The 13,377-nt window shown below is 36.5% G+C and overlaps 1 protein-coding gene across 2 annotated transcripts in view; it reads right to left on the reverse strand.

Annotated features, from left to right (window-relative positions):
* Positions 1-13,377, reverse strand: part of CERKL (ceramide kinase like) — a 49,308-nt gene that overhangs the window by 11,418 nt on the left and 24,513 nt on the right. For both annotated transcript variants that reach the window (XM_042874738.1, XM_042874737.1), the window contains exons 3-5: positions 9,448-9,579; positions 5,995-6,058; positions 2,879-3,021 (exon numbers count right to left, since the gene is read on the reverse strand). In XM_042874738.1, the coding sequence (XP_042730672.1) occupies positions 2,879-3,021; positions 5,995-6,058; positions 9,448-9,579 (339 nt within the window). The remainder of the gene's footprint in view (positions 1-2,878; positions 3,022-5,994; positions 6,059-9,447; positions 9,580-13,377) is intronic.

Consider the following 13,377-nt stretch of genomic DNA (forward strand, 5'->3'; position numbering starts at 1 on the left):
GCAGCACAGGTGAATTGCCTTCACCTGTGCTCCCGTGGTTGACTCAGTGCTTGCCTCAGGTGATTAATCAGAGGTTCAGGCCGTGATTCAGCAGCCCCATACAATGCCATGATTCATCTTTTTAAGTCAACCTTAAACCTTTCTAAATTCTATGTAAGTTTGGAATATTACTTACCATCAACAAAGTGGTTTCCATGAACACTATTGTACTACACTGAAGAGACTAATAACCTCCTTTGATGCTCATGTATGGCCTTGTTCTCCCCAAAGATTACAGCAGGCACATTTTTAGGTCTCACTCCAACTACTCAGTTTATTGTAAATCAGCATAAAAGGTTTCAACCATACAACTCCAGCATCTTTGTCAGACACTTTTTTTTTTTAAACAGAAACCAAAATAGATTTTATTATTCCAGAACTATAACCCTGTTCTAAATATTCACCCTGTTTCCTGACATTACCAACAACTTCCCACAATCTTAATCCTACGAAATGCACAAAAGCATCATGGTAAGGATTAAGTATCTGCAGGTCACGTAAAAAATGACTGATGGAGGTACCAAACAGAAACTGTAGGGAAAAAATTGTCCTTGGAAGTGCAAGCACTTCTGCAGTACAATTAACTTAATTAACCAGACAACATGAATATTCATAAGGCTGTTAATGTCTCCCCCATCCAAACATATAAATGTGATGTAATGACTTCCTAGTCAAGCATAGCTAAAATTCTGATGAAAACTGCACCAACATTTTGGTTCTTTGCCTGAAATATCACAGAAATTAACAGTCCCTCAGTAATATTTTATTTTACAAATTAATTGGAAACCATGAATTTATTTAAATGAACCACTTAGGACCAAAAGGCTCGCAGCCATTGGATACAGATTGACTCCCGCTCATCACAACAGGATCACTTTCCATGTCCTCCTGCTCCCTCTGCAGCCCCTCAGCTGCAGTTCCCATAGCAACAAGCTCTTGCTGGTGGCTGGTGGGACCACCACAGGCCGCCCTACATCACCCCTCCGGCTGGGACCACAGGAAGGCAGCCTGGGAGCTACTGCCATGGTGCTCTGCTAAAAGTATGCTCTCGTAAGATCTGTCTGCCCAGAAGGGAAGCAGTTTCAAAAGCAGCTTCTCCCCATCAGGTGGATTGGAACTTCAAAATGCTGCTCTATCTACTGACAACACACCAAACCCAGATCTCAATCTGATCTGCCTTCAAAGAGTGCAATCCCACAGAATCATAGAATGGCATAAGACTTCCAGGGGCATCCACAGCTTTTCTGGGCAGCCTGTGCCAGTGCCTCATGCCTCCTGAGTAAAGATCTTCTTCCTAACATCTAACCTAAATATTTCCTCTTTTAAAGCCATTCCCCTTTGTCCTATCACTATCAGATTGTGTAAAAAATTGGTCTCCCTTCTCCATGCTAAACAAGCCCAACTCCCCCAGCCTTTCTACATAGGAAAGCTGTTCCAGTCCCTTGATCATCTTCATTGCCCTTCTTTGGACCCCACAACATTTTTCTATTCTTGCTCAGTCAGAAAATCCTAATAATTGGTTTGGTGAAATTACAGGTGGAAAGACCATTGAAGTACATCTTTATGTGCCCAAGTATTACACTGACCTATTTCCTGACTACTTTTTGAAATATAAACACTATTGAAATAAAGGAAGATACTTAGGAAACCATTATGAAGTTTCTCACACTTTCACTATAAATTAATCCCAGTCTCTTTTAAGGAAGCCTACAGCAGTCTGTGTAGCAAGACATAGAACACTCTCTTAGGTTCTCATACCCTTTCACGACATTATTCTGCTGACAAACTGAAGAGAGGAAGCACTGGCACTGAGGCGCAGTGACTTCTTGCTCACAGCCAGACAGCGTGGAGAGAGACACCGGAGAGATTCCACCCTGCCACCACCTATACACACACAGTCTTAACTGACAAGCGATGGTCAAAGCATGTAAAACTTGCTTTCTGAGTTTACAAATTACTTCTTTCTTTGTAGAAAGCTGAAAAGAATAATTTACTGTTCTCTTGGCTGAAGGTGTTTTTTCCTATTGGTTAAAATCATCTGAAAAATTACAGCAAGCATTCACATTGGCAGTCACACCTGAGGGTACTGTCCATGCAAAAATGTCCCCTTTCTTTCTAAGGGGCATAAGCCAGACACAAGTGTAAAATAAGCCCTGCATGCAGTTCTGCCTGATCCAAGTTACACTAAGAAGGGCAAGAGAAAAAACACGGGAAGAAGGGGGAAAAAAAAAAAAAAAAAGCACAAGAATTATGTACATGTTAAGGTAGGAACGAGAGCATTATTCAAAACAGATGCATGTACTTTCAGATCTGTGGAAGTGAAGGAAGATAAAGCAGTTTTCTATACACAGTATTTTTATTTTTTAATATCATTTGCAATATATATTCCTGATACACCATTTAAAAAATAGATCGTAAGCATGAATACAACTGGGAATCTGCCAAAAAATTTGGAGAGAGAAGAAAAAACCACCACGGCCTGAATTAAGGACATTCTAGAAAACAAAGTTTGCATTTGATTGCATTTCTGTTGGCAAATAAGTGCAAAACAGGATTTTTGCATGGATCATCTGAAGATAATTTTAGTTTTCTGCCTCCAGAGCTGCTTCCTTTAGGCAAAGAGCTCATCTGTGCCATTACTATAAATTATCATAATGATTTAAAATCTAGTCATTTGTAATCAATCTAAATCACACATATAGGTCATTTATTCAATAACTCCCTTAAGTAACTGAAGCTTTAGCATCAAAAACTGCCTTTAGTAGCCAAACCTATAAAATGTGCCAAAGGGACCTAGAACAAATTGCTGACAAAACATAACAGTGTCGTTTAGTCTCACCTGCTGGTATCACTCCAAGAGGGACTGGTGCTCTGACAGGTGCCGATATGAAGTCTGTGCCCTTTCCAGCATCTATCTGGGCTTTAAGTAGCAGACCATGAGCAACTTCACTGACAAATCCATCTCCACCAACACAAACTACTCTATTAAAAAACAAAAACATTTCACAGTTCAAAATAAACCATTCCATAATTGAGCAAACCAGCAGAAGGCAGCTAAAATACCACGTCAATGCAGTGTACTTCAAGCAGCTGAAATCCACTCTTTCTTTAGGAACAGTCAAATCCTTACTGTCAGGTCAGTGCATATCAACTAACAAGATATAAGCATCCTTTTTTCTGCTTCCCTCTGAGAAGGAATAACTATACTTAACTTCTAACTTATATCTCCTCTTATAGCACCAGAGCCACAAAACCAAGCAGGGGAGGACTCCAGCATAAGTCCAAGTACTTCAGAAGAAAAGCTCTCCAAATCTTTCAATATTGACCACCATAAGCATTCCACTGGTTTTTAATTGCCATTATCATAACAATTAACCAAATATTAAACTGAAAATACTTGAAAACACACTATGCAGACAGTGGAGGGATTTAGGAAGGTATAAAATCCTCATACCAGCAATCCTTTGCATGAAGGTACTTAATCACTGCTTCTGGAGCATGTAATTAAACTCCCACCTGCTGTGGCTATAGAGAAGAATGTATTTGTCTATAAAAGCTCTCTAAAAGCTCTATAAAAGTTACAGCAATTGTCCATCGTTGATGCCATTTTCGGTTCTATTTATTTATTTTAGGCAAATATGAACACGATTCTCCAAATAAGCATGTTTGGAAGTTGAAGGTTTTTAAGGTACACATTCTACAGAACAACAAATAGTAAGCTTACACTCAATATGTTTACAATATAGGTAAGTCAGGTTTATTGTAGAAGGTGCTTATTTAAACTGTTTTATCATACATTCATGTGAATGCAGTTGTGAAACTATGCCCAAAAATTCAGCCAGATAAAAATGGTGTGCTCTTTAAAAAATATATTCATGACATTACTAAGTGCTTAAATTAAATCATCCATCTCTTTAGTCATTATTTTGTTTCTACAGCTTAATTTCTAAATTGGCAGGAATATTTCTCCCTCTGAGCTAAACAATTCTCACATGCACACACACACACAAAAAAAAAACAAAAATAACAGGAAAAAAAAAAAAGAAAACAGAAACATTTGGTTTCTGTAATCTTGCTGTGTGTAATCAGGAGTCAGATTTTTACTTCATTCTTTATTTAGTTTGACAGAATCATAGAATCCGTAGAGTTGGAAAGGATCTTCAAAGACCATCCAGTCCAACTCCCCTGCAATGAACAGGGATATACATACACAGCTCAATCAGGTTGCTCAGAGCCTGGGCCTTGAAAGTCTCCAGGGATGGGGCATCCACCACATCTCTGGGCAACCTGTACCAGTGCCTAGGCTTGAAAATCTCTGCCACAGGAGAAAAAAAAAAAGCGATCTTTGGAGTGTGATAAACCTAGAGGGACTTAAACGCAGATTCTAAATATTAGCACTATTGAAAACAGACAAATATTCTGATTTGGGATCTGTATTGTTGTTATAAAAAAAGGATAAAAAAAAAAAAAAAACAACCTGAAAGCCAGAAAGAAATGTAGCTAACTTTATTTTTTTAATTCGTGTTAGTTCTCAACAGTTTCCCTTTTGGCCAGAAACAGAGATGGTATTAGGCACCAGGGATTTCAGATCTAATCAGCAAGAACCTGTTATGCATAAGGAGTGAAAAGCCTTGAGCAAACAGATTTGACTAAGACCACGAAGAAGGCCTCTTAGAGGAAAAAAACATCTGTCTAACCATCAGACACAACTTTATCAGTCATCTGTTCCCTGAAGTCTGACCAACTCTAGCTACTCTAAATAAAATCCAGTCATGTAGGCTCCTGACTGGGGAAGAAATACTTGGATATACCTTTCACATTTGTTACTGCATAAACAAGAGAATGCAGCTCAGAGGCAGTTTGCATCTGTGATGCACGCGCTCTCTAACCATGGCTTGGCCTCCAGACAGGGGAAAAGCACACAGCCAACTTTGATAATTTATGGTGTGGGTAAGAAAAACAGAAGAGGATACAAAAAGAGGTGAAGTCACACATAAGATGCTTGACATACAGCCATGATGTTGCAGAACAGCATGGGAGCCTGAGAAATCAGGGAAAATAAATGAAATAGAACACAGTCGAGGCCAGCTCTGACAAAGAATTAAAGCACTGCAGAATTGCTTACAAAAAGCACCCAAGATACAAATATGCTGGACTAACACCCTGCTGGAGGTGGAAAGCTTCCAAATTACTTCATGTACCGTTTAACATGTAAGGAATCATAAGCCTTTTTGAGACAAATTCAAGATCATAAATTGCACTTCATTATACTGCTTGCTTACTTTAATAAATAAAACAACATCGTGTCTTTGAGGTACAGAAATGCTGTTCTTCTGTTTTGTAGACAGGCAACCAAGAGAAATGTAGCTGACTTGAATAAAACTGAACTGGAAGTGAAGGCAAAACTGGAGAGACTGGAGTCCACCAAAAAACAAGCAATGCTGCTCAATAACTGGGTAAAACTTAAAGGAAACAGCAAACAGACATCACATTAGGTGGCTGCCAGAATTGCTAAAAGGGTGGAAAGAATTACCTTTACCATTAATCCTCCCTAAAACCAAACTATTACCATTTAGAAAGGACAGGGATCTGTTCAAATCAGGCATCGCTGCATTGCATTATTTTTTTTTCCAGCTTTTTCTGTTTTATTTCCTTTTGTACCTACGGCTACTAGAAAGCCTTACAGAAGCACTCCAGTGACTTCACCCAATGTTCAAAGACAACAGTTTAAGAAAGCTTTGTGTTTATTTATCATTATTTATGAATTAAAATACATGCCTGTTGACAGTTAAGTAATAAAAAATGAAGCATCTAAAGAGAATTGATTTTCTCAGTCTGAACATATATCATAAACAGAGTAACTCATAAAATACCTCTTGGCAGACTTTGGGTGGAATACAAATAAAAACTAGTGTTACAAGGTTTATTAATGTTCACAGCCACTAACTGACTTACCCATCAAATGCTTGGAGTTCACATTCTTTAAGTATTGACAGAGCATGTCCTTCATATTCAGTTACTGTGGAAAACAACATTACTCAATTTTCAGAAGATTGGATAAATTGATTTTTTTCCACTTCTAGCATAAGAAACACATATTAATTAGTTCAGAATATATTTTTTATCATTAAATACATTACAATTATGAGAAGGTAAGCTGTGCAATTACACTAGCTAAAGGGCAAGACATCAAAACTCAGCTGGCATCAGGCACATGGCTATTCAACACATTTAAATTCAGAGAATTAGAGAAGATGTTTGTTGCATCAAAATGGAACTTGTAGCATTGGTACAGTTGGTAACCTTCGGGAAAATGTAAGCATATCATCAGTTAAGACTGAATTATTTCCGTATCAATCACCTTTAATTGCCTTTGTATGCAAATTGCTAAATGAAAAATATCAGGAGTTACACACAGAAATATGAAATCAAGCCAAATACCAGTGACAACAGAATATAACACACAGAGGAAGGTGGCACAAGTATGCACCAGAGTTCATAGCCTCTGGAGGAAATGAATCTGTCAGTCTACATTGATGTCTCTGTGTTTGCTGATACCCTGTATTGTACCGTAAATGCCAGTGAAGACAGGATAAACTGGCATACTACAGATGGCACGAAGCATCATAACTACATTTAGCATTTTCTAGGCCAGCTTTGCCAGAAGAGACAGCCCAGCTGCACCCACCCATCAAAGATTTTTGCTGACTGACATGACACTTGCAGATGGATTTTTTGTGTAAGAATGTGCATCATTATATGCAAAATTACATTAATCTTTTATGCTTGTCTGTCCCCGGTGCTAGCATAGTTCAAAGCTTTTCTCCAGTGTTTCTAAATACTGTTAAAATTATTAGTCTTGGTGTCTAAAACAATCATCCTGTATCTGTACATGTTATAGCATACTATTTCTGCAGACTACTCAAATGCTGCATAAAGATGTTGAAAACACTCCTCTGTCTATGCACAGTGTGCATGTATACAGTGAGTATAACTCATTCTTTAAAAACCAATAATAACAATAATTTTTTTAAAGTGGTAAAATCTCCACACTATGCACTAAAAACTGTCTACCAGCACACAACTTTCAAGTTTAAAAACAAAAACAAATGGGCACTTCATTCTATTATTGACAGTGAAAAATAAGCCCTGGCAGAGTTGATTGTATAGGAATTAAAAACACTGAACAGCAACACCAAGAGCCAACTACAGAAATATGAGATGGGATGAAGAGTTCTGTCTTTCAGCACTTCACTGTCCAAATTTGTTCTTGCTGCTTTGTGGATGTTGTTCTAAGTAGCCTTTCAGTCTTACATTGTCTATGTACTGCAAATCACTCAAACTTACCTTAACATTTTCCTACAATAGATTTTAGACTTTAAACCAGTGTAGGCATAAAGACTAAAAGTAAAAACTATCTTCAGTATGAAAATTGTACGGAAGCTTTCAATTCATAGCACTCTAAGTGTGTAGTTTATTGCCCCCCGAGTTGCTTTTTTTTTTTTTTTTTTTTTTTTTTTTTTTTTAAGAAGATGGCACCAGTGAACCAGACAACTTTCACTCATCCCCCTTTTCCATTTCTTTTCTTCTTTCCTTTGCTTCTTTTTCCCTAATACTTTGTTCATAATTATTTAATTCTTTACCAGCATTTAAGACACTAATGCAGTTTTCTCCTTTTGCCTGTAGGAGGAGTGCTAGGCAGCTAATAAGCACTTTAGCACTTGGTTATTGCCAAAATAACCCTATTTTAAAAGATAAGCAATTTCACATTTATTTGGCTAAAAACAGCAGTTTTTCTTTTTCAGAATTTAAATAAAAATAATCAAAATAAATTTTCAACCGTTTCTATACAATTAGGAAAAATGCTTTTAGAATCAGAAAGAACGATATTCACAGCTTATATTAAATTATGTGAATTAATCTATAAAACTTGACTCAAATTTGGCTTATTAGTTCAGCTTTAGGATTTCAGCCAAAAATGTAATTTCATACAAGTTAATGATAATGCTGCCTTCAGCAGAGTTTAACGAATGAGATTACCTTCACAGTAAAAATAAATAATAACCAGTAGTATGGAAAAAGTCCAAAGGATAATTTTATTTCAATAATTGCTTAAAATGAAGTAATACCTAATTTAACAATATGACATGGTCACCTCTTATCGCTATGGAGTTGTAACAGAAAAATCTATTTCACAGTTTAGTTGATTTTCTTTTAAAATGTGGGCTAAATAACATAAAAACATATAAATAAAGATTATAAAGTCAGCAAGATACATCTCGTGCGAACACTTATCACATTATTGTATTATTATATTATTTTATTAGTATACTTAAGTCAGATTTGTTCTGAGTGCTTTTTGGCCTGTAACCTGAGCTGGCTGTGATTTCACAAAACGTTTAGGCAACGACTGCAGGTTAAGTAGTGCCTTTCAGCTGGAACCGATCATTTTGCAAACTAATTACAACAATCACAAGAAAAAAAGACTTTTTGGGATTAAAATACCTCACACGGCTATGAAATCGTAAGTAAAGAACAGCAATGTATTAGAGGGAGCTATAATGCTATGAATATAATATTATTTGCATTGAATAATACCATTTCTCTGTAAACTTGGATGTCTGGGGGGACCAAATCTGATGCAGCAAAAGTTTTGGTGACTTCGCAGAAGGGAGCAGAAGCAATGAGATCATTACAATTTTAGTGCTTTAAGAAAATCTGTCCAGTTCCTTGCAGGAAGCCAGTGAAATAGAATAGCCAAAGGGCAAATTCAGTGAAAGACATAAGGACATAAAGCATAACCCTGGCAGAATTTGGAGCTTTAAATCCAAACCTGATATTGGAGACCCACTGTCCAATGTCAAGCAGAAGGCAGCATCACTATAACATTAAACTTTTGCCTTTGTGTTCTCCAGACAGCCAGCTGTGCCTGGTGAGAACTGCCCTTGTCATGCCAGAATTTCATCACTTAATGTCCCAGGTCATCCCTCAAACTCAGTCAGAACCCAGAGATAATGTGCTCTTCCCATTAGCCTCTCTTGTGTGATGTCCAACTAATAGATGTTCTCAGAAGAGAGGTAACATTTAAGGGCATGTTTATCAGAACGCTGAAGGAAATATTATCAAATGCATACAAGACTGTCAGACATTAAATGCTTGTTTCCTTTTATTCAACATTTGGCCTAGAAGCATGAAAGCGATATTATTGGTATTGATGACTAGAGGGGAAAAAGTGTTCAATGAAGAATAAAAATGCTAAAACACTTTTGATGACAAAATAGATTGCATTGTATTAACTAGAATTCCAAATGCACTATTTGCAGACAGAACCAGTAAGGGTTCAAACTGTCCTGCAAGCTTAGGTAATAGCTTCACAAAAGATTAAACTATGCTTCTGAGGCAGCTTACCTGTGACATCAGTTTTTATATCAGCAAGTTTAAAAAGAGGTGACACTTGTTCATAATAAATATGAGTGGCTTCTCTTTTGTGGCTGCTTGGATTAACAAATACTTTCAAGGATTTCGGCCTATTTTGAAACCCTAAAAAGAAAACACAAAACATTTATCATCACACACCATCCAGCTATTGCTACAGCTTAAATAAATTTTTAATACTAGAACAAATACAGTACTTCAATACAATAATTATAGCATTAAAAAGTCTCCATTTCTTCTGAATATGTGCTTTTTGTCTCAAAATTACAGTACCGATTACTTTTTAATGTAAAGTTAATAACACTGGAAATGATTTACAATTGTCGAAACATTGTAGAATGAGAAGGAAAAAAATATATAAGTCATAGCTTAGTTAAACCTTGATACAGGAGCAGAATGTGTGCAGAAGTTATAGGATCAGGTAACAAAAAGAAGTATCAAAATATTTTCTTTTTGGAATTCCATGTGAAACACTGCCAGCAGGCATATGACAATAAGATCTGGCAAAACTGGCAGCACAATTCAATACTGCTGATTTCTGGGACTGTAAATCAAACAGCGCATCTTGAAAGGCAAGAGGAAATGTCAAGCAATAGATAATCTGGTAAAATTCATCCAGAAATCTAAGAATTGTGCGGTTTTTTTTGTTTGTTTGTTTTTTTAAGTTACATTTAGGTCTTCAAGTTAACTCTGAACAGAAAATGATGAAGAACACTACTTTGCAAACACTCAATCCTGCACATTGAGCCAACAAAATGTCTTTAAGAAGTAACTTTATTACTTCCAAAAAGTGCTTTTTTGCTGAATTGTAAATAATTCATATTCAATAAGTAATAAAAAAAACAATAACACCATTTTTAAAAGTCTTTTCTGTGATTCCAAAAGTTGCCCTGATTCAGTTGATTTGTTACTAAAAGCAAGTGGTGACATCCAGTATGCTGTTTTTTGGTCATTACTTGAAATAAATGAGTTGAACAATTTTGTGTTCAATTAATTCACTCAAATTCTCAATTTCCATTTAGCATCAGGTTAAATTATCACTTTCTCAGCCAAATAAAAGCTAGAAGATCTGATAAGTATGCCGCTTTCAACATTCAGGAGGAACATCAGCAGTAGTGCTCGATGTCAGAAGGAACCAAAACTGAAAAAAACAAATTTTCTGCCACATACAGAGTATTGCTTTATTTTTTACAGTCATAGGAACCTTAAAATCATTGGCTGGGATTTCCTGAAGCTGTTTCCCTTTTATTCTACTGAATAGGAACAATTCCCCTGAGAAATTATAGATAAATACTGTTTTAGAGTCAAAGGGAAATTATTCTGTAAGGCCAAAATATAATGACTATAAAATTCCTATAGATTTCTTTGACTCATCTAAACACATCAAGGAATGCACAGATGAAAATGAACACTTTTACTAGCACAAGCCAGATAATCTTAGAAGATTTCTTAAAGATACTGAAGGATGTCTACCAGGGCAGTTTAGTTTTGATGCATCCCTAATGCCTGGTGAATACCCTGGATGTCTTCAGTCAGAGGCCTTAGCACCTTCACAAAGAAGCACGTTCTTGGGAGGCATGTCATGTCATGTGCATGAAATAAAACAGCCCTTAAGCAGAGACAGATTCCCCCTTCGTGCCAACTTACGTAGTATGTTAAACACTTTCAACTCTAAGCATTTGTTGACACTACTCACTGGTGTTTTGACTTGAAGTCACTGGCCTGCTTTATTTCTTTCTATCCAAGAAATACAAAAATCCACAATAAAGAAAATGGTAAAGCAAGAAATTGTCAAGCTTACTAGTAACAGGAACTTCCCTCTCTTTCTCTCTCTCTACTAGCAAAAGACACACAGATAATTTAGAAGAAAGACAACAAACTTTTTTTCTCCTATAAACAATATGCTGATGAGCTTTCTGCTATGCACCACAATTGACAGCTCAGAAAAATCCTGAGGGGAAAAAAAAAACCAAAAACTTTAAATGCCTGCTTATGGGTTCTTATAAAAATCACTTTGAGAATATGGAGCAGTATCTAAATTTACTGTACCACCAAAGGAGTAGAGAAATGCTGCACCAAAAGAGTAGAGAAAAGGGACAAGAGTACATAAGGCGTATTCCAAAGGCTCTTGATGGTAGACCAATTCTTTGCTCATTCCTTTTTCATTTCACAAATGACATTTGAGAACAGAGATGGTACAGTATCATACATGAATGGCTGATCAGGACAAAAATTATTAGCTATCATTCCCAGTGTGTAACAGACATGCTATAAATCAAGCAACTGGGCTTAATAAAAGAAAATCCAATGACAGTCAAAGATGAAATTTTCACACAATCATAGAGTGAAACCTCTTTAAAAAAAGGAGTTTAAATAATTATCATCTTTTAATTTTCTTTAAACAACATTGTGAATGAATTGATCTTATTTACTACAGCCTGCAACTGCTTTCAGTCTGTCAGCCTTTTGGTGCTGTCCTAACTGGTGTTCTGTTATTGTTTTCTGTAGCTGCTCCATTTGAAATGAACCAGCAGCCTAAAGCAGGAAGGCCAACTGTTCCTCCAGTACAAACAAATGTGCTAATATGCACTAGTTTAAACTTGATCTATCAAGTGAATCAGTGAACCATGAAGGGTGGTAGGTCAATCAGGGTGCTCTGAAAACAAAGGCTCGGAGGGCAGCAGAGACGCTATGCTCAGACATACATCTGTGCTGCTTTCCATTCCTACTTTTATGGAAATGGGTTTATGTTACAAAAGTTAAGGGTCTGGAATCATGTCGTTATTACATGCATTTATAAATACTTTATACACCAGTAAGAGTATTATACATGAGGAAAATTAATAATATGAAACAGATTTGTTATTGTAACTATGGAGATACCACTGTTAATATTAACTAAGCAAAGTTAATGTTTAACATTAATGGTTTAATTAAAACTTCATGCATGAAGTTTCAGCCTTGTATATCAAATCCCAGTGTGAAAGAGATGCTACAGAATAGTACATAAAAATAAAATGCACTTTATGCATTTTTTTGCTACTTCAACACTTATTTTTAACAGTATTTACCATCTTACACTAATTTACAGAGCTTTTAAGCGAAACTTTTTCAAATTAACTGCTAGTGAGAATAAGTCTCATTGCAGTTGAAAAAAATTCAAAAAAGGAAAATGAGTAAGCATTGCTAATTATCCATTTTCTCCCATTTCCAGTGCCATCTTAACCCTTTAAGTAGCTCTGAGCATTTGCATGTGGAGAGGATTCAAAATTAATCAGTGAATCCCGCTTACACAGCATGCCTGCAGCACACACTCAAAAGCCCAGTACAGGAAGATGTGAAGAGGAAATCTCTGCGAGTCAGCGTACAACAGGTCAGACATAAGACCAGCACCACACTAGGAATGGTCTAAGCAGCCTTTTGGGACTTTCCAGGAGCCTAAGCTCCATAGGTGCGTGCTTTGATTTGGCAGCAGTCATTTCACATCAATTTAACAAATACGCAAAACAGATCATAGGTTTTTTTTGAATGCTGTATCATTGAGCAAGCTCTTAATATCCCACAGGAGAAACAGCACTGTTATGTATAAAATCAGCATTTATTTAAAAGTGAGAAGATGGTAGCACGTGCTTGTTACTGTTGCACACGTGTAGCAAGATGTAACAGACACTGAACCTGCACTGAAAACAACTACAGTGTGCGTGCTCACCTACAGGATGACAGGCATCATGAAAGAACAGAGACTAGACAGACTTTATATTGAAGTTCTTAGAAGAGAAACTGAGAGCAGACAAGATTACTCATTATAAAGAGCACGAGAGAAGTAAGCATACAAGAAACATTCACATCAAATACATAGTAAAAAGGAAATTGTGTACATTGTATTTTAAAAAAGACAAAACA

This window comes from Lagopus leucura, unplaced genomic scaffold (genome assembly GCF_019238085.1).
Source record: "Lagopus leucura isolate 7727_CA_CO unplaced genomic scaffold, USGS_WTPT01 Super-Scaffold_100012, whole genome shotgun sequence".
NCBI lineage: Eukaryota > Metazoa > Chordata > Aves > Galliformes > Phasianidae > Lagopus > Lagopus leucura.